Source organism: Coregonus clupeaformis, chromosome 10 (genome assembly GCF_020615455.1).
Source record: "Coregonus clupeaformis isolate EN_2021a chromosome 10, ASM2061545v1, whole genome shotgun sequence".
Classification (NCBI taxonomy): Eukaryota; Metazoa; Chordata; class Actinopteri; order Salmoniformes; family Salmonidae; genus Coregonus; species Coregonus clupeaformis.
Genome location: NC_059201.1, coordinates 37,626,708 through 37,648,525, shown reverse-complemented (window position 1 = coordinate 37,648,525; position 21,818 = coordinate 37,626,708). Strand labels below are relative to the sequence as shown.

General features: G+C 44.0%; 1 protein-coding gene and 1 non-coding gene across 2 annotated transcripts in view; both read right to left on the bottom strand.

Moving 5' to 3' along the window:
- The window catches only part of LOC121565811 (voltage-dependent calcium channel subunit alpha-2/delta-2-like), an 81,043-nt gene that overhangs the window by 46,150 nt on the left and 13,075 nt on the right, over positions 1–21,818 (bottom strand). The window contains exons 4-5 of the mRNA XM_045223320.1: positions 19,469–19,513; positions 19,206–19,341 (exon numbers count right to left, since the gene is read on the bottom strand). Of these exons, the coding sequence (XP_045079255.1) occupies positions 19,206–19,341; positions 19,469–19,513 (181 nt within the window). The remainder of the gene's footprint in view (positions 1–19,205; positions 19,342–19,468; positions 19,514–21,818) is intronic.
- On the bottom strand, positions 7,102–7,171 carry trnae-uuc. The gene has a single exon. It is a non-coding gene; the product is annotated as a tRNA-Glu (tRNA).

Genomic DNA, 21,818 nt, shown 5'->3' with positions numbered 1-21,818 from the left:
GGACAGGAAAGGGGGCTTCTACCGGCCGAAGGGGAATTCCTAACCTATAACAAAATGCACGATCAATAAAATTCCCAGCTGCGCCTGAATCTACTAGCGCCTTATGCTGGGAATGAGGTGCCACCTGTGGAAATCTCACAGGAATACTCATGTGACCAACAGAGAGCTCTGGGTAAGTGGGGCGCCTACTCACCTGGAAATGACTCCCCCAGTGCGTGACCTGTTGTCCCCTCTCCCAGGAGACCCTCCCCAGCACCTGGCCGCAGTGTGTCCTCCACGGCCACAGTTGGTGCAGGGGATGGCCCCCCTCGGGTTCTCTCTCCTCCTCTCTCTAGCGCCAGCACCCCCGAGCTCCATGGGAATCGGCTCGGAGGTGCTGGAGGGTGGAATGGACGACCCCCCACTCGAGACGTCCGCGGGTAGCCAGCAGGGTGTCGAGACGGATGGAGATGTCCACCAACTGGTCGAAGGATAGGTTGGTGTCCCTGCAGGCCAGCTCACGACGAACGTCCTCTCGTAGGCTACACCGGTAATGGTCGATGAGGGCCCTCTCATTCCACCCCGCATCCACCGCTAGAGTCCGGAACTCCAGGGCGAACTCCTGTGCGCTCCTCTTCCCCTGTCGGAGGTGGAACAGACGCTCCCCCGCCGCCTTTCCCTCAGGTGGGTGATCGAAGACAGCCCTGAAGCGGCGGGAGAACTCCGCGTAGGTGATGGTAGCGGCGTCTATTCCCCTCCATTCGGCGTTGGCCCACTCCAACGCCTTGCCGGATAGACAGGAGATGAGGGCGGAGACGCTCTCGTATCCCGAGGGCGCTGGGTGTAGGGTAGCCAGGTAAAGTTCCACCTGCAGGAGGAACCCCTGACACCCGGCTGCAGAACCGTCATATGCCCTCGGGAGCGAGAGCCGAATGCCCCTGGGTTCCGGTGCTGAGAGAGGAGGACTGGCCGTTGGTGATGGGATGGTGTAAGAAGACGTGGGTACCTCCCCAGTAACCAACCGGCACAGAGTGTTGGACACCTCGTCCATGGCGGACCCAAGTTGCCGGATCATGGTGTCCTGATAGCTGATCCGTTCCTCCAGCGACTTGGGTGTCGCAGCTGCTCCTGCTGACTCCATAGTTGGTGTGTCGTTCTGTCAGAGTAACCGATGTGGATGTGGTGGAGGAGTCAGGCGCAGGACACAGAGGCTTCGTCCAACAGACTTTACTAGTCAAAAGTGAAAAATACAATATACGGCCTCGAAAACAAACAGAGGCGAGTGAATACGTAAACCATGCGTAAACACTAAACAAACAAACAGAGCGTCAACACGCAGCTCCGAAATACAGGCAGACAACGACACACAAACTAACCAATACAAAACAGGGAACTTATAGGACACGTAATCAGAACACAAACAGACACAGGTGTACAAGACAGACCAAAGCAATCACACTACGAAACATTCAACGGTGGCAGCTAGTACTCCGGGGACGGCGAACGCTGAAGCCTGCCCGAACCAGGAGGAGGAGCAGTCTCGGCCGAAACCGTGACACAGGGAGAGACGTGGAGTTTAAAATCGAGGCAAGGACAAAGTTGAAGAGAGAAGAAACCTCTTTGAGGGGGGCTAGAGGGGCCCATCCCAACAACACTCCAACTGTAGTCTTATCTCTCACACACACACATCCCTGCCAACGAAGGTTCTGGACTCAGGCTACGATAAAACCAATAGGAAGATAACTCGGTTATGGCCCAGCATTACAGAGACGGATAGAAATACAATGAGGTGACTCCGCCTAATCGGAAGGTATAAATATATGCTTGTGTGAATTGTATGGGTGCTATGCAGCTGTAGCCTCCAGTTTGGGTGGAATATATATAGTCTGAGCTTCCTCTGGTGTCCGACTGGATTTGTTCCAGAACTTAGAACCTAACAATTCTTTTAAAAATTCTTCAAGCTCTGTCAAGGTCTTGGGGATCATGGCTAGACAGCAATTTTCAACTCTTGCCATAGATTTTCAAGCAAATTTAAGTCAAAACTTGGCCACTCAGGAACATTCACTGTCTTGGTAAGCAATTCCAGTGTAGATTTGGCTTTGTGTTGTAGGTTATTGTCCTGCTGAAAGGTGAATTCCTCTTCTAGTGTAAAGTGGACTGAAGCAGGTTTTCCTCTAGGATTTGCCTGTGCTTAGCTCCATCCCATTTATTTTCATTCTGAAAAACTCCCCAGTCTTTGCCGATGTCAAGCATACCTATACCATGATGCAACCAACACCACACTTGATAAAAAGGAGGCAGTTACTCAGTGATGTGTTGTGTTGGATTTGCCCCAAACATAAGGCTTTGCATTTAGGCTGTGGTTTTTCTGTTGCAGTATTACTTTCGTGCCTTGTTGCATACATACAGTGCATTCGAAAAGTATTCAGACCTTGACTTTTTCCACATTTTGTTACGTTACAGCCTTATTCTAAAATTGATGAAATTGTTTTTTCCCCTCATCAATCTACACACAATACCCCATAATTGTACTAAATTTATCAAATAAAAAAAACGGAAATATGACATTTACATAAGTATTCAGACCCTTTACTCAGTAATAATTTTTTTAGGGCGTAGATCAGCTTTAATACTGCAGATAGATTGTAGCTTCCATCAATGTAATTGTCTGCATCATTTCCAATCCCCCCTATATTTTTCCTTTATTATTTTCCCCTAACCCTACCACCCCTCCCCTAATTGGAGTAAACTAATGGACATTTGGGCTTCTACTTCCAGCTTATACCTACTATATACATTTTACGGACACAATGTTTTTTACAATAGTTATCTTTTGTTTGTTTTAAATCCCATCCTTCAGCTCCACTCAACCCCTCCCATCTATCTCTGAAGACCATCCAGTTTGTTTTCTATTTTGCCATATATTTTTAACTGTGCGGTTTCACAAAGGTTCGGAACCTATATTCATTTTATGGACACAATATATTTTACATTAGTTATCTTGTTGTTTTTAATCCCACCCTTCAGCTCTACTCAACCCCTCCCATCTATCTCTTAACACCATCCATTTTTTATTTCTATTTGCCATATATTTTTCAACTGTGCTGTGATGTTTCACAAAAGTTATGAACATTTCTATTCTCATAGTTTCTACAGATTGTAAATTAAAGACAAACGTTTTTGCTAAAAGTATTATTATATTATTGATCGATTGACTATGAGCTTTCAAATCACCCAGTAGTGCTATCTACTTTTTCCCCCTTCCACTTGCCTCTTCCATTTTTGCGGTAATGCTGTAATTAGTTGGTTGTAATTTTGTGTAGAGCAGACATTTCCATATTTGTGTTAGCTGCATGTGTGACACAACTCCACCAGTCCTATTTATGATATAATTGACAAAGATTATACCTTTTTTTTCATAATATTTTTTTAAAAATCAATTAGTATAAATTTGTTGTATTATTTGTTCTGTCTTTTCTGGTGGATTAAACTGAAATTGCAACCAACTTTCTATGGCTTGTTTTAAAAATAGAGATATGTTTTAGATTATTTCATTTTCAAATAACCGAAGTGAGAGGTTGTAATCTGAATACAGGGAAAAAGGCCATTATTGAACATGGGGTGAGACAATCTTACTAATCTGCTAGAGAACCAGTGTCACGCCCTGACTCTGGGGACTCTTATTTGTTGAGTCAGGGTGTGATTTTCTATGTGGTGTAGATCTATGTTTATAGTCTAGTATGTCTAGATCTATGTTGGCCGGTGTGGTTCCCAATCAGAGGCAGCTGTCGCTCGTTGTCTCTGATTGAGGACCATACTTAGGCAGCCTATTGGCACTAGTGGGTTGTTCGTTTGTTGTTTTGTCATTGTTTATTCGGTTCAAATAAACATGTATGCATATCACATGTCCACATCACCGTCAGACCATTTTATTGGTAAACTACACAGTAATGTAGAAGTTGTATTTTTTAGTGATCCAATACGTAATATAGTACACCTATCATAATTTGGTTGTAATCCAGAGAGGTTAGAAAAAGTATCTAGACCCTCTATGAGGCTGTGGAGGGATCCAAATTGTGGATTTAAAAGAAAGCATGAATCATCAGCGTACAATGACACCTTTGTTTTTAAGCCCTTGATTTCTAACCCCTTGATATTATTGTTGGATCTGATTTGAATAGGTAACATTTCGATGGCCATAATAAATAGATATGCCGATAGTGGACAACCTTGTTTTACTCCTCTTGACAGGTTAATACTTTCTGAGAAGTAGCAATTATTTACTATTTTACACCTAGGGTTACTATACATAACTTAACCAATTTTATAAGAGATTCTCCAAAATGGAAATATTCCAGGCATTTATATATAAATTCCAGTCGTACTTTATCAAAAGCCTTTTCAAAGTCAGCTATGAATACCAGGCCTGGTTTCCCAGATTTTTCATAGTGTTCTATTGTTTCCAGTACTTGTCTTATATTATCTCCAATGTATCGTCCATGTAAAAAACCTGTCTGATTAGGATGAATAATATCCGACAATAACTTTTTAATTCTATGCGCTATGCATTTTGCTAGAATTTTTGAATCACAACACTGAAGTTTAAGGGGCCTCCAATTTTTTTACTGGACCGGATCTTTATATTTACCACTTGGATCCTGTTTCAGTAATAATGAAATCAGACCTTCTTGTTGAGTATCTGATAATCAACCATTTTTGTAGAAGTGGTTAAAACATGCTAATAATGGTCCTCTGAGTATATCAAAAAAGGTTTGGTATGCCATCCAACCCTGGAGTTTTCCCGGACTTAAAGGCTTTAATTGCATCAAGAAGTTCCTCCTCTGTAATTTGGCCATCATATGAGTCTTTCTGTACAGCTGTTAATTTTACATTATTAATAGAAAACAAATCTATACAATTAGCTTCGATTAGTGGAGATAGAGGAGAAAATGAAAACTAATGCTTAAAATACTTTGCTTTCTCTTTCAAAATATTGTTTGGTGAATCATGGGTGACCATCATTTGTAACCAGTTTCAGTAAATTATTTTTGGTAGCATTTCTATGCTGAAGATGAGAAAATAATTTGGTGCATTTTTCCCCATTTTCCATCCAGTTTGCTTTATTTTCATTACACTTGAATAAGTTCCTCCATTCTTTTAGTTTTTCCTCTAACGTATTCTGTGCCTCTATAGTACAGTTTATTGCTATTTAGCTGTACTGTTAGTCCTTCCATTTCCTTTGTTAATATGGACTCTTTTGACCTAAATTGCTTTTGTTTTAGATATGAGTGCTGAATTGCATGGCCTCTAAACGCACATTTAAAAGTGTCCCATACAATAAGGGGATCTGCTGTACCTATGTTATGTCGGAAAAAGTATGTTATAAATTATTCTGTCCTAGTTAAAAACAAGTTATCATCCAATAGGCTTTGATTACATTTCCAATTTCCTCTCCCACGTGGAAATTCTGTAAGAGTAATATGTATGCCAGTACTTTGTTGAAGCACTTTTGGCAGCGATTACAGCCTCAAGTCTTCTTGGGTATGACGCTACAAGCTTGGCACACCCGTCTCATGACTCTCTCTCCTTGGTGAGGATCAAAGGTGCCAGATCAGCTTGGCAAATGGAGAGTATTTTGGTGAAGATAGGAATGTGATTTTAGTCTTCTAATGAGATAATCGTTTTTCATATAAACTATGCACAGTGACTAGCCACGCTCCGAGTGACATTAGAGATCATGTCATCACGATGGAACGCCCCTTTTACCCAGAGGGCATAAAAGCCTGTAGCTACATGGCTTAAAATGGTTAGACCAGAAAGACCAGCCGACGTGCAGCGGGAGCTGAACGTTACAAATGGTTGACACTCTAAGACCAGGAAATGTGAGACGTTTGTCAATACGTTTGAAATGTTGAAACTCTGAAACTCTAAACCTCTACACGAGGTGAAGAAGCAGATAAACGCACTAGACCTTATAATATCAGTCTGCAGCTGGCATGTAAAGTATTCTAGAACTTTCACTGAAGACACGAGTTGGGAAGGACAATCCCATCTCAGACAACCATTGGTACATCTGAAGTATCTATTCTAATGAACACTCCATTTGAAGACAAACCGAGTCTCACCGAAGTGGGATAGGACACTCAAACCCTTTTTGAGAAAGTGGTTCAACAGAGACACGACAATCAAGGACAGCTACGCGTAAATATGCATGATCGGTGGTTTCCAAATGTAACAACGATAAGTTTAATCGCTGTCTCTCCCTTTCACTCTCTTTCTATTGATCCCTCCTTCCCCTTACCAAGCAGTCATGCTATTGTTAGTCCAGTCCACTAGGAATTTGTTTTCATTGTATTACGTTAGTAATCAATAACCTATACCGTGTGTGTGTGTTTATGTATTCTGTGTTATTATTTAGTTAGTGAGTAAGTAAATAATTAAGCCAATTTGTGTATTACTGATTCATCAATAAGGTTAGGGTTCTTGCAGGTTCAAGGATTATGCGACATTCAGAATGAGAATGATGAGGTAATTATTTAATAAGTGACTGTTATTGATATATAACATATATCTTCTAAGAGTTTAATTTGGGAGATGGTAACTTGTTAAACAACTTCTTCCGTGGTGCCCCAAATTCCCTAATGAGTGAATTGTTACATAATTCATTTAATCGAGTGACAATTAAACATAGTTGATTCAATAAATAACAGTCATCACATTAATACAAGTCACCTCACCTGAATTTGGGGAGTTTCTCCCATTCTATTCTGCAGATACTCTCAAGCTCTGTCAGGTTGGATGGGGAGCGTCGCTGAACAGCTATTTTCAGGTCTCTCCAGAGAGGTTCAAGTCCGGGCTCTGGCTGGGCCACTCAAAGACTTGTCCCGAAGCCACTCCTGCGTTGTCTTGGCTGTGTGCTTAGGGTCGTTGTCCAGTTGGAATGTGAACCTTCATCCCAGTCTGAGGTCATGAGAAAGTTTTCATCAAGGATCTCTCTGTACTTTGCTCCATTCATCTTTCCCTCGATCCTTACTAGTCTAATTTTTACATTTTAAGTCATTTAGCAGACGCTCTTATCCAGAGCGACTTACAGTTAGTGAGTGCATACATTTGTTTTCATACTGGCCCCCCGTGGGAATCGAACCCACAACCCTGGCGTTGAAAGCGCCATGCTCTACCAACTGAGCTACCCAGTCTCCCAGTCCCTGCTGCTGAAAAACATCCCCACAGCATGATGCTGCCACCACCATGCTTCACCGTAGGGATGGTGCCAGGTTTCTTCCAGACGTGACGCTTGGCATTCAGGCCAAATAGTTCAATCTTGGTTTCATCAGACCAAAGAATCTTGTTTTTCATGGTCTGAGAGTCTTTTAGGTGTTTTTTGGCAAACTCCAAGTGCCTTTTACAGAGGAGTGGCTTCCGTCTGGCCACTCTACCATAAAGGCCTGATTGATGGACTGCTGCAGAGATGGTTGTCCTTCTGGAAGGTTCTCCCATCTCCACAGAGGAACACTTGAGCTCTGTCAGAGTGACCATCGGGTTCTTGGTCACCTCCCTGACCAAGGCCCTTCTCCCCTTATTGCTCAGTTTGGCCGGGCGGCCAGCTCTTGGAAGAGTCTTGGTGGTTCCAAACTTCTTCCATTTAAGAATGATGGAGGCCACTGTGTTTCCCCTGGACCTTCAATGCTGCAGACATTTTTTGGTACCCTTCTCTAAATCTGTGCCTCGACACAATTCTGTCTCGGAGCTCTACGGACAATTCCTTCAATCTCATGGATTGGTTTTTGCTCTGACATGCACTGTCAACTGTGGGACCTTATATAGACAGGTGTGTGCCTTTCCAAATCATGTCCAATCAATAGAATTTACCACAAGTGGACTCCAATCAAGTTGTAGAAACATCTCAAGGATGATCAATGGAAACAGGATGCACCTGAGCTCAATTCCGAGTCTCATAGCAAAGGGTCTGAATACTAATGTAAATCAGGTATTTCTGTTTTCTATTTTTTATACATTTGCAAAAATGTCTAAAAACCTGTTTTCACTTTGTCATTATGGGGTATTGTGTGTAGATTGATTTTTATTTATTTATTTCACCTTTATTTAACCAGGTAAGCCAGTTGAGAACAAGTTCTCATTTACAACTGCGACCTGGCCAAGATAAAGCAAAGCAGTGCGATAAAAACAACAACACAGAGTTACATATGGGGTAAAAAAAAACATAAGGTCATAAAATACAACAGAAAATATATATACAGTGTGTGCAAATGTAGCAAGTTATGGAGGTAAGGCAATAAATAGGCTATAGTGCAAAATAATTACAATTAGTATTAACACTGGAATGCTAGATGTGCAAGAGATTATGTGCAAATAGAGATACTGGGGTGCAAAAGAGCAAAATAAATAACAATATAGGGATGAGGTAGTTGGGTGGGCTAATTTCAGATGGGCTGTGTACATGTGCAGTGATCGGTAAGGTGCTCTGACAACTGATGCTTAAAGTTAGTGAGGGAGATAAGAGTCTCCAGCTTCAGAGATTTTTGCAATTCGTTCCAGTCATTGGCAGCAGAGAACTGGAAGGAATGGCGGCCAAAGGAGGTGTTGGCTTTGGGAATGACCAGTGAGATATATCTGCTGGAGCGCAGACTACGGGTGGGTGCTGCTATGGTGACCAATGAGCTAAGATAAGGCGGGGATTTGCCTAGCAGTGATTTATAGATGGCCTGGAGCCAGTGGGTTTGACGACGAACATGTAGTGAGGACCAGCCAACAAGAGCGTACAGGTCACAGTGGTGGGTAGTGTATGGGGCTTTGGAGACAAAACGGATGGCACTGTGATAGACTACATCCAATTTGCTGAGTAGAGTGTTGGAGGCTATTTTGTAAATGACATCGCCGAAGTCAAGGATCGGTAGGATAGTCAGTTTTACGAGGGCATGTTTGGCAGCATGAGTGAAGGAGGCTTTGTTGCGAAATAGGAAGCCGATTATAGATTTAACTTTGGATTGGAGATTCTTAATGTGAGTCTGGAAGGAGAGTTTACAGTCTAACCAGAAACCTAGGTATTTGTAGTTGTCCACATACTCTAGGTCAGACCCGTCGAGAGTGGTGATTCTAGTCGGGTGGGCGGGTGCCAGCAGCGTTCGATTGAAGAGCATGCATTTAGTTTTACTAGTGTTTAAGAGCAGTTGGAGGCTACTGAAGGAGTGTTGTATGGCATTGAAGCTCGTTTGGAGGTTTGTTAACACAGTGTCCAATGAAGGGCCAGATGTATACAAAATGGTGTCGTCTGCGTAGAGGTGGATCTGAGAGTCACCAGCAGCAAGAGCGACATCATTGATATACACGGAGAAAAGAGTCGGCCCAAGAATTGAACCCTGTGGCACCCCCATAGAGACTGCCACTGGCGGCTATTGATCAGGAAAAATGTTAATTTAATACATTTTAGAGTAAGGCTGTAACGTAACAAAATTTGGAAAAAGTCAAGGGTTCTGAATACTTTCCGAATGCACTGTATGCATGATTTGTATTCTTCTTTTCACTCTGTCATTTAGGTCATTATTGTCCATTGATCCATGTTATTGATAATGTTATTTATCCATCCTCAGTTTTCGCCAATCACAGCCATTGAACTCTGTAGCTATTTTAAAATAATCAATGGCCACGTGGTGACATCCCTAAGCAGTTTCCTTCCTGTCCAGCAGCTCAGTTCAGAAGGAACTCCCCGGAGAGGAGTACCAGCACCTCAAATTTTGTACTGCTTGAGCTCCTGTTCCTCTTATAGAAAATTAGCTCAAAAGTATTGTGGAGCTCCTGCAATTAAAATTATAACAGTACCGGCACCCAAAATTGAGTACCGGCACCTCCTTGAGTCCAAGTCAAGCACTGCTGTTCTCCCCTCTACTAACTTGTAAAACTTATACTTTCCACCTGTCTAAATTAAGATAGAAAAACACTCTAGCCCTTTACACACTCAAGATGTACAAAGCATTTGGTATGGAGAGTTTTTCTTCCCCCAAAAAATTACACAAGTTTTTGTGATGGACATTTTTAAGTTTGTGCTTTTCTAATAACCAATTTCTGTGTTCTATTCATATGATTTTCTAATAACCAATTTCTGTGTTCATGCAAGTGACTGATTGAACGAATCCTCACTATCAGTATCTGCAATTTGGAAGTACACCCAGAACCTTGTTTTGATAAAGGGATATCTCAGTTTCAAGGTCTCAGCTTAGAGAGAAGAAGCCTCGTGAGGTATTGGTCTGTCACATGCATGACCCAGTATTGGTCGGTCACATGAATGAAGCAAAACGTTAATGATTAATTAATTTTGAATGATGAAGAAGCTAAATCATGCAAATATAACTTGTCTGTATATAAGATAACTAACATGACTGCCCTCGGAAGAGCTCCTGATCGACATGTGTACTTGGTGCATTGAGTTGGTTGGAACCTCTCCAGCGCGCTGATAATAAACAATGATTCATTTAAGATTTACTTTGTGTGTCCCTGTGTAAGAACTCTACCAGTGGCTGCAGACCACTGGTGCTACCCAAACTATAGATTGTCCAAAAAAAAACGTGCCTTATTCAATTATTCATACCTCTGTTCCAAATTTCCCCACAGCCTCTTACAGCCTGTTTGAGTTCATTGTGTACTGGCGGCTATCTATTGTTCCACAGGAAGCTTAACCCAAATATCAGTCCCAATGCTCAATCCCTCTGTTCGTCATGTGACCTTGTATTGAAACATTTACTTCTGAATCTGTATAATTGTTTTTTTGAAATCTGCCAATTCAGAGAGATAAACTTTGGAGGGAGCTTCCTTTTTCTTTTTTCTTTTTTAGCTCTCGAGACTAGAGTCTCTTTCTGGCATCAACTTTCACAATAACTGGGCTGGCACTGTCTATCAGTCCCCTGTAGATTACCTGCTCTGTCCATAATAAGTCTGGCACCTGAGACAGCATAGACAGGGGAAATAGATGCAGTTTCCATTTTGCCTACTCATTGGTTTAGAAACGTCATCATTTGGGATATCAATGAAAACTCCATCGGGAGTACAATAAATTGTAGCCTTAAGTTTAGTTAACAGAAAATCATGTTCAACATTAATTGTTTCTATTTATAGTTTTATTGTTTAGGGGTAAGTCAAGTCCCGTACCTTTACCAAAAGTGGATATATGCCAATCTTTGTCTGAGACTCTATTTCTCAGACCCTTTGGACAGTCATACAATGCTTTAACCTTATCTTTATCAAATTATCCATAAAGGGACCAGTCTGAACATTTCTCAGAATATGTTTTACACCACTTACGTACGTCTACGTGTGGGTGTGCAAGTTGTATATTATTATAATATATTTTTTCTCCATTGTTACTTTATAAAATCTCTAGTAACCCAGTATACTTTTCTTCACCAATTGCCCCTTTAGACTAGTGTTCTATTCATACAGTGGTTTAGATATTTACGAAAGTTGTTCTATTTAACAGCATATTCGGGAATAATACTCTCTTCTTTCATATCTCCATACAGAATCCCCATATAACATTATCAATCTTTAGTTATTATCGTCCACACCGCAGCAACGATCACAGCGCAGCAGCCCGAGAGGTACACATATCTTTCATATAGAGGAAATCAGTGTCCGGGGGCTGTTACCCTCTCAAATATTTAAATGGCTTCTCCTGTCAGTGCTCACTACCTGTAGATCGATGGGCAGTGGTGGACAGAAGCCCTAGATAATGTTATAGATCTGAAAACTCAGCTCACACAGAACTGGTTGGGGTATTCATTATTTTCCTTATATAACTATACTTAGGTATTCACATGCCTACAATAACACCTTGTGCTATTATCAGTGGTTCTCAGACCACGTATACTTTTCTATCGTTACATCCTATGCAACATACAGTGCCTTGCAAAAGTATTCATCCCCCTTGGCGTTTTTCTTATTTTGTTGCATTACAACCTGTAATTTAAATGGATTTTTATTTGGATTTCATGTAATGGACAGACACAAACAATTCCAAATTGGTGAAGTGAAATGAAAAAAATAACTATTCAAAAAGATGAATAACGGAAAAGTGGTGCGTGCATATGTATTCACCCCCTTTGCTATGAAGCCCCTAAATAAGATCTGGTGCAACCAATTACCTTCACAAGTCACATAATTAGTTAAATAAAGTCAATCTGTGTGCAATTGTCACACCCTGGCTCTGGGGACTCTATATGTTGAGCCAGGGTGTGGATATTCTATGTATGTATTTCTGTGTTGGCCAGAGTGGTTCCCAATCAGAGGCAACGAGTGAGTGTCAGCTGTTGCTGGTTGTCTCTGATTGGGAGCCATATTTATACAGGCTGTTTTCCCACAATAGTTGTGGGATCTTGTTTCCAGTTGGTTTGTTCCTAGTTAGGTTTGTCCTTTGGATGTCACGTATCGTTTGTTGTTTTGTTTCACTGTTCGTGTTAGTTCGAGTAATAAAGTATGTTTGCTTTCAACGCTGCGCATTGGTCTACTCCGTCTAGCGATCGTGACAGAAGATCCCACCATACCAGGACCAAGCAGCGTGTCCAGGAGCAGGCGGCCTGGACATGGGAGGAAGCGCCGGGAAAGGAGCTGGAAAGGTTGGCGATGGCCCAGGTGGGCAAATCGTGGTCCTGGGAGGACATGCTCGGAGGCAAGGGGCCATGGGCTAAGATTAAGGCCCTGGCGAGAGAGGAGCAACGACGTCAACAGTGTCGTCGGACGGACGAGAGGCAACCCCAGAACATTTTTAGGGGGGGGCACACGGCATGGGCGACTGGGCAGCAGGAGGCTGCCACAGGGCGAAATGGGAGACGAGGAGAGAAGGCCACCGGGTTACGGGAGCCATTGGTGAGAGGAGGGAAGGAAGTTGTAGAGGCACGGCGAGAGGTACTGAGGTGTTTTGCCAGTCCGGTCCGGCCCGTTCCTGATCCCCGTTTATGGCCAATGGTGTGTGTTCCCAGTACGGTCCGGCCTGTTCCTGTTCCTCGCACCAAGCCTACGGTGTGCGTCGCCAGCCCGGCCCGGCCTGTTCCTGCCACTCGCACCAAGCCTACAGTGCGCGTCGCCAGCCCGGCCCGGCCTGTTCCTGCCCCTCACACCAAGCCTACGGTGCGAGTCGTCAGCCCGGCCCGGCCGGTTCCTGCTCCTCGCACCAAGCCTACGGTGTGCGTCGCCAGCCCGGCCGGGCCTGTTCCTGCCCGTCGCACCAAGCCTACTGTGTGCGTCGCCAGCCCGGCCCGGCCTGTTCCTGCTCCTCGCACCAAGCCTACGGTGCGAGTCGCCAGCCCGGCCCGGCCGGTTCCTGCTCCTCGCACCAAGCCTACGGTGTGCGTCGCCAGCCCGGCCCGGCCTGTTCCTGCCCTTCGCACCAAGCCTACGGTGTGCGTCGCCAGCCCGGCCCGGCCTGTTCCTGCTCCTCGCACCAGGCATATGGTGCGCGTCGCCAGCCCGGCCCGGCCTGTTCCTGCCACTCGCACCAAGCCTACGGTGCGCGTCGCCAGCCCGGCCCGGCCTGTTCCTGCCACTCGCACCAAGCCAGGGGTGCGAGTCGTCAGCCCGGTAAGGCCCGTTCCTGCTCCACGCACCAAGCCAGGGGTGCGAGTCGTCAGCCCGGTCCGGCCCATTCCTGCTCCACGCACCAAGCCAGGGGTGCGCATCTTCAGCCAGGTCCGGCCCGTTCCTGCTCCACGCACCAAGCCAGGGGTGCGCATCGTCAGCCCGGTACGGCCCGTTCCGGCTCCACGCACCAAGCCAGGGGTGCGCATCGTCAGCCCGGTCCGGCCCGTCTCTGCTCCACGCACCAGGCCAGGGGTGTGCGTCGTCAGTCCGGCACAACCCGTGCCTGGGTCACCGGTGCCTGGTCAGATACCGGTCAGCTGCTCCACACCGGAGCTGAAGCAATCCGCGTCTACGATGTCCAGTCCAGCTCCAGCCAGTGGGGCCAGACCGGACCAGGGGCGCCATGGGGGGATGGTTGTAGGGTGGTGGTCAAGCCCGGAGCCGGAACCGCCTCCGAGGAGGAATGCCCACCCAGCCCTCCCCTGGTTTGTTGATGTTTAGGCGCGGTCGCAGTCCGCGCCTTTAGGGGGCGGTACTGTCACACCCTGGCTCTGGGGACTCTATATGTTGAGCCAGGGTGTGGATATTCTATGTATTGTATTTCTGTGTTGGCCAGAGTGGTTCCCAATCAGAGGCAACGAGTGTCAGCTGTTGCTGGTTGTCTCTGATTGGGAGCCATATTTATACAGGCTGTTTTCCCACAATAGTTGTGGGATCTTGTTTCCAGTTGGTTTGTTCCTAGTTAGGTTTGTCCTTTGGATGTCACGTATCGTTTGTTGTTTTGTTTCACTGTTCGTGTTAGTTCGATTAATAAAGTATGTTTGCTTTCAACGCTGCGCATTGGTCTACTCCATCTAGCGATCGTGACAGCAATCTAAGTGTCACATGATCTCAGTATATATACACCTGTTCTGAAAGGCCCCAGAGTCTGCAACACCACTAAGCAAGGGGCACCACCAAGCAAGCGGCACCATGAAGACCAAGGAGCTCTCCAAACAGGTCAGGGACAAAGTTGTGGAGAAGTACAGATCAGGGTTGGGTTATAAAAAAATATCAGAAACTTTGAATATCCCACGGAGCACCATTAAATCCATTATTAAAAAATGGAAAGAATATGGCACCACAACAAACCTGCCAAGACAGGGCAGCCCACCAAAACTCACGGACCAGGCAAGGAGGGAATTAATCAGAGAGGCAACAAAGAGACCAAAGATAACCCTCAAGGAGCTGCAAAGCTCCACAGCGGAGATTGGAGTATCTGTCCATAGGACCACTTTAAGCCATACACTCCACAGAGCTGGTCTTTACTGAAGAGTGGCCAGAAAAAAGCCATTGCTTAAAGAAAGAAATAAGCAAAACGTTTGGCGTTCGCCAAGAGGCATGTGGGAGACTCCCCAAACATATGGAAGAAGATACTCTGGTCAGATGAGACTAAAATTGAGCTTTTTGGCCATCAAGGAAAACGCTATGTCTGGCGCAAACCCAACACCTCTCATCACCCCGAGAACACCATCCCCACAGTGAAGCATGGTGGTGGCAGCATCATGTTGTGGGGATGTTTTTCATCAGCAGGGACTGGGAAACTGGTCAGAGTCTTTCATAGAATTGAGACTGGGACGGAGGTTCAACTTCCAGCAGGACAATGACCCTAAGCATACTGCTAAAGCAACACTTGAGTGGTTTAAGGGGAAACATTTAAATGTCTTGGAATGGCCTAGTCAAAGCCCAGACCTCAATCCAATTGAGAATCTGTGGTATGACTTAAAGATTGCTGTACACCAGCTTGACCCATCCAACTTGAAGGAGCTGGAGCAGTTCTGCCTTGAAGAATGGGCAAAAATCCCAGTGACTAGATGTGCCAAGCTTATAGAGACATACCCCAAGAGACTTGCAGCTGTAATTGCTGCAAAAGGTGGCTCTACAAAGTATTGACTTTGGGGGGGGTGAATAGTTATGCATGCTCAAGTTCTGTTTTTTTGTCAAATTTCTTGTTTGTTTCACCCCAAAAAATATTTTGCACTTTCAAAGTGGTAGGCATGTTGCGTAAATCAAATGATACAAACCCCCCAAAAATCCATTTTAATTCCAGTTTGTAAGGCAACAAAATAGGAAAAATGCCAAGGGGGGTGAATACATTCGCAAGCCACTGTATGTACAGTTGAAGTCGGAAGTTTACATACACCTTAGCCAAATACATTTAAACTCAGTTTTCACAATTCATGACATTTAATCCTAGTAAAAATTCCCTGTCTTAGGTCAGTTAGGATCACCACTTTATTTTAAGAACGTGGAATGTCAGAATAAGAGTAGAGAGAATGATTTATTTCAGCTTTTATTTCTTTCATCACATTCCCAGTGGGTCAGAAGTTTACATACACTCAATTAGTATTTGGTAGCATTGCCTTTAAATTGGGTCAAACGTTTCGGGTAGCCTTCCACAAGCTTCCCACAATAAGTTGGGTGAATTTTGGCCCATTCCTCCTGACAGAGCTCGTGTAACTGAGTCAGGTTTGTAGGCCTCCTTGCTCGCACACGCTTTTTCAGTTCTGCCCACAAATGTTCTATAGGATTGAGGTCAGGGCTTTGTGATGGCCACTCCAATACCTTGACTTTGTTGTCCTTAAGCCATTTTGCTACAACTTTGGAAGTATGCTTGGGGTCATTGTCCATTAGGAAGACCCATTTGCAACCAAGCTTTAACTTCCTGACTAATGTCTTTAGATGTTGCTTCAATATATCCACATAATTTTCCTTCCTCATGATGCCATCTATTTTGTGAAGTGCACCAGCCCCTCCTGTAGCAAAGCACCCCCACAGCATGATGCTGCTACCCCCGTGCTTCACGGTTGTGATGGTGTTCTTCTACAAAGGAGAAAAAAAAAAAGCACTCCCCTTTTTCCTCAAACATAACGATGGTCATTATGGCCAAACAGTTATATTTTTGTTTAATCAGACCAGAGGACATTTCTACAAAAAGTACGATCTTTGTCCCCATGTGCAGTTGCAAACCGTAGTCTGGCTTTTTTATGGCGGTTTTAGAGCATTGGCTTCTTCCTTGCTGAACGTCCTTTCAGGTTATGTCAATATAGGACTCGTTTTACTGTGGATATAGATACTTTTGTAGCTGTTTCCTCCAGCATCTTCACAAGGTCCTTTGCTGTTGTTCTGGGATTGATTTGCACTTTTCGCACCAAAGTACGTTCATCTCTAGGAGACAGAAAGTGTCTCCTTCCTGAGTGGTATGATGGCTGCGTGGTCCCATGGTGTTTATACTTGCGTACTATTGTTTGTACAGATGAACGTGGTACCTTCAGGCATTTGGAAATTGCTCCCAAGGATGAACCAGACTTGTGGGGGTCTACAATTTCCACCGGTCTAATGTCCATTGCTCGTGTTTCTTGGCCCAAGCAAGTCTCTTCTTATTATCCTTTAGTAGTGGTTTCTTTGCAGCAAATCGACCATGAAGGCCTGATTCACAAAGTCTCCTCTGAACAGTTGATGTTGAGATGTGTCTGTTACTTGAACTCTGTGAAGCATTTATTTGGGCTGCAATTTCTGAGGCTGGTAACTCTAATGAACATATCCTCTGCAGCAGAGGTAACTCTGAGTCTTCCATTCCTGTGGCCGTCCTCATGAGAGCCAGTTTCATCATAGCGCTTGATGGTTTTTGCGACTACACTTGAAGAAATGTTCAAATTTCTTGAAATATTCCATATTGACTGACCTTCATGTCTTAAAGTAATGATGGACTGTCGTTTCTATTTGCCTATTTGAGCTGTTCTTGCCATAATATGGACCTGGTCTTTTACCAAATAGGGCGATCTTCTGTATAACCCCCCCCCAGCTTGTCACAACACAACTGATTGGCAGAAACGCATTAAGAAGGAAAGATATTCCACAAATTAACTTTTAAGAAGGCACAACTGTTAATTGAAATGCATTCCAGGTGACTACCTCATGAAGCTGGTTGAGAGAATGCTAAGAGTGTGCAAAGCTGTCATCAAAGCAAAGGTTGGCTATTTGAAGAATCTCAAATATAGAATATATTTTGATTTGTTTAAGACTTTTTTGGTTACTACATGATTCCATATGTGTTATTTCATAGTTTTGATGTCTTCACTATTATTCTACAATGTAGAAAACAGTAAAAATAAAGAAAAAGCCTTGAATGAGTAGGTGTTCTAAAACTTTTGACCGGTAGAGTAGCTAAATTTCAATCTCTTATTATCCAATTTTCAATCAGCTTATTATCCATATTTCAATCTCTTGTTATCCACATTACAATCAGCTTAATATCCACATTTAAATCAATCTTATTATCCAAATTTAAATCTTAATAGTAATATTTTCAATCCATTTATTATCCACATTTCAATCAGCTTAATACGTCATATCTCACTATCACACAACTTTCACATCCACATTCATTTAGTACTATTCCCAAACACACTCGTTAATCTCCCTTATTACCCCATGTGCATCTTCAACGATTATCTTGTTGTTACTTGCTATGCATCATATGTATGTCCTATACATATAAATAACAGACCACGTAGACACTTCTTCAATAAAAGCCTTCAGACAGCTGTCAGCGGGGCTTTCCATGGTACCGTTACGCCTTCCCTCTAGTCTTCTCATAAGACTAGTGAATAGCCTTCTCTCTATAAGACTATGGGTACCTTTTTATGCGTTACTCGCCTTAATTTTATTGGTTTTATCATTAAAAATATATATTTTTTACAAATTCATTTCAATTGACTTACTGAAATCAGTTGCCGTCCCTCAATTGTTCGCGGATGGCGTGTCTCCTCCTGGGCAGCTCACAGTAAGGGTCTGGGCGGGTCTCGTCCTCTTTTGATCAGACGGGAATTTCCCTCAAGCTTCATAAAATGCGCCACTGGTTTTCCTCGCAGACCCCCACTGGAAAGCTCCGCAGGCAGAATCAATCATCCTGTTCGTTGATGCCAAATTGTCAATTGAAATTCTTACAAAGGGACACTCAAAGTAAATCTTAAATGAATCATTGTTTATTACCAGCGTGCTGGAGAGGTTCCAACCAACTCAATGCACCAAGTACACATGTCGATCAGGAGCTCTTCCCGGGCAGTCCAGTTAGTTCTCTTATATACAGACAAGTTTTATTTGCATTATTCATCATTCATAATTCATTCATCATTAACGTTTTGCTTAATTCATGTTAACAACCAATACTGGGTCATGCATGTGACAGACCAATACCTCACGAGGCTTCTTCCCTCTAAGCTGAGACCTTGAAACTGAGATATCCCTTTATCAAAACAAGATTCTGGGCGTACTGGCAAATTGCAGATACTGATAGTGAGGATTCGTTCAATCGGTCACTTGCACGACCACAGAAATTGGTTATTAGAAAAGCACATGAATTGAATACCGAAATTGGTTATTAGAAAAGCACAAACTTAAAAATGTCCATCACACGTTATTGTGGAGACAAACTCTCTGCCAAAATATCAGTTGTTTCAAAACCATTGTGTCAAATGTGTTGTACATCAGTTGTACTACCCAAGCGTGTACAGCGCCATAGTTTCAACTGAGCAGCAAATGACTGCTAAATCACATAATCATGAGACATTCACTGTCCATTGCACAAATATGAAACTCACCTCCTTTGTAGATGTCTGTGGGGATCTGAACGGCTGTGAAGGAGTAGTTGACCTTATTTTTGAAGTTAGGGTCATACACAAACTCCACCTGTAGTGGAGGGCTCACTGTTTCCCCATCACCATCTTGCAGGGAGTACTGCTAACACACGTAGATACATACACACACACAATATTACTACCACTTCATTCTTCAGCAGATTTCAAAAGCTTTATCAACAAATGAGAGAGGATGTTTAGAAATTAGCTTTTCATTTTCTACTCACATAGTATAGCTCTGCCTTGGAATCATAATACGTCATGTTCCACTCCTGGTAAAGACCAAAACAAAACAGATATATAACATAGATGACGGCAAGTTGGCCTAGGGTTGCAAAGCTACCGGTAATTTACCAAAGTTCTGGAATCTTCAGTAGGTTTGGTAATTAACAGGTAATCTATGGTAACTTTGGTAATTTGTAAAAATGTATACATATATACTATTAATTTTTTATATTTGTGTCCATATTGACCTTAAGTTTCTTGTGGATAGACCATATCGTTCAAGTGAAAATAGCCTAATTAATGAAAAAAAGCATCTAGTCAACAATGGCATTGTGTCGATCTCGGTTCGACAGACGCTGGGAGACAGGTTGATTATTTAATAAATAAAAGACATGTAACAAAACACGGACAGCGTCTGGACAGTGGAAATGAAACAACATCAATGCAGACACGGGGATCAACCTGGGGAACAGACAGATATAGAGGGGGCAATCAACAAAGTGAAGGAGTCCAGGTGAGTCCAATTAGCGCTGATGCGCATAATGATTGTAACAGGTGTGCGTAATGATGGGCAGCCTGGCGCCCTCGAGCACCAGGGAGGGGGTGCGGGAGCAGGCGTGACAGTACTCCCCCCCCTCTAGGGACGCTACCCGGCATCCCACCTGGGCGAGCGTGACGGGCTGGCCGAGGCATGGGAGCCGGACGAGCCTCACGAGCCGGCCGAGGAGCGGGAACCTGTCTAGCCTGATGGACCGGCCGAGGCATGGGAGCCTCACGTGCTGGCCGAGGGGAGGAACCTGTCGAGCATGACGAGCCGGCTGAGGCGTGGGAGCCTGACGAGCCGGCTGAGGCGTGGAAACCTGACGAGCCCCGGCTGAGGCGTGGAAACCTGACGAGTCGGCTGAGGCGTGGGAGAGTGACGAGCCGGCTGAGGCGTGACGTGGGATGGGGGCCTGCCGAGCCAACCGAGGGAAGGAAACCTCTCGAGCCAGCTAAGGCGTGGAAGCCCGACGAGCCAGCTGAGGCTTCCACGTCACCAACCCCCCCACGGACAGCGTCTGGACAGGGGAAACGAAACAACATCAATGCAGACACGGGGATCAAACTGGGGAACAGACAGATATAGTGAAGGAGTCCAGGTGAGTCCAATGAATGCTGATGCGCGTAATGATGGAAAGAGGTGTGCGTAATGATGGGCAGCCTGACGCCCTCGAGCGCCAGGGAGCGGAAGCATGCGTGACAGGCATTATTTTCAATGAACAAAGCAACTCTTCCATCTATTGACTTTTTGCACAACTGCCACCAGTTGAGATAAATAAAAGTATGTAAAAAATATATAAAGGATATTTCATGCTGAAAACCTCACATTAAACACCAACGGTATTCACTAAACTGATTATTTATATTTTGGATAATGTTTTACAACTTTGTCATTTTTTAAATTAATTTTTTATCATCTCATTTGATTAGGCCTATATTATATATTTTACATGTGATAAGGCCACACAGAGGACCATATATAATTACAGACACCTGTAATAATCTGAAGTATCTAAAAAGGCCACTAGATGTAATCTGATAAAATAAAATAAAAACTTGAAAGTTACCAAAATTCTGGTAGTTTACTGGTAAACTTCTAAAGTTTCCAGTAATATACCCTCCCTTTGCAACCCTAAGTTTGTCACAATCTTATAATAGGGTAAACAGAGTTACCGACCATACTCCCTCAACAAGTATAAAATAAATCGGAAATGCTAATCTGAAACAAACTGTCCTGCTGTCACGAAGGAACTCCACAAACTACACCCCTGTATTTCATATACATAATACACCCACTACTGAATACGACATTGTGGTCAAACCCACTGAATCATCCAACCAAACTCTGTTTTTTGGTGCATAAGGATGGGAAGAGTTGTTATTTGTGAGCTCTGCTGGTTCGTACACAGAGCGTGAGCCAGTGGTGGTGAGGCTCACAGAGGGAGTCACTGCTGCTGCCTGTTGCCCCAGGGAGGGCTGGGGTGGTGTGGCAGGGGAGGGAGGACAGGGGATGAGTCCACAGGCCCTGTCCTGCCTCAATGGGCTAATGAACCAAAGCATGTGGAAAAGTAGAATGTCATTGTGTGTAGGACTCAGCAGTGCCCCCACGGCTGGGCTGGGCATGCTTAGTCCGTACTGCCAGTTACAGCTCCAGCTATCCTAACCCAGCGCTTTCGAACCAGCTCATCCCTGAGCTCCATCCTCTGCCCCTGACTGGTGATCTCAGACCAGACCACCCTGGCTGTAATAATGACTGATTGTGCACAAGGATGGATGATTGATAATGCAGTGTGGGATAGGATGAGCGCATTA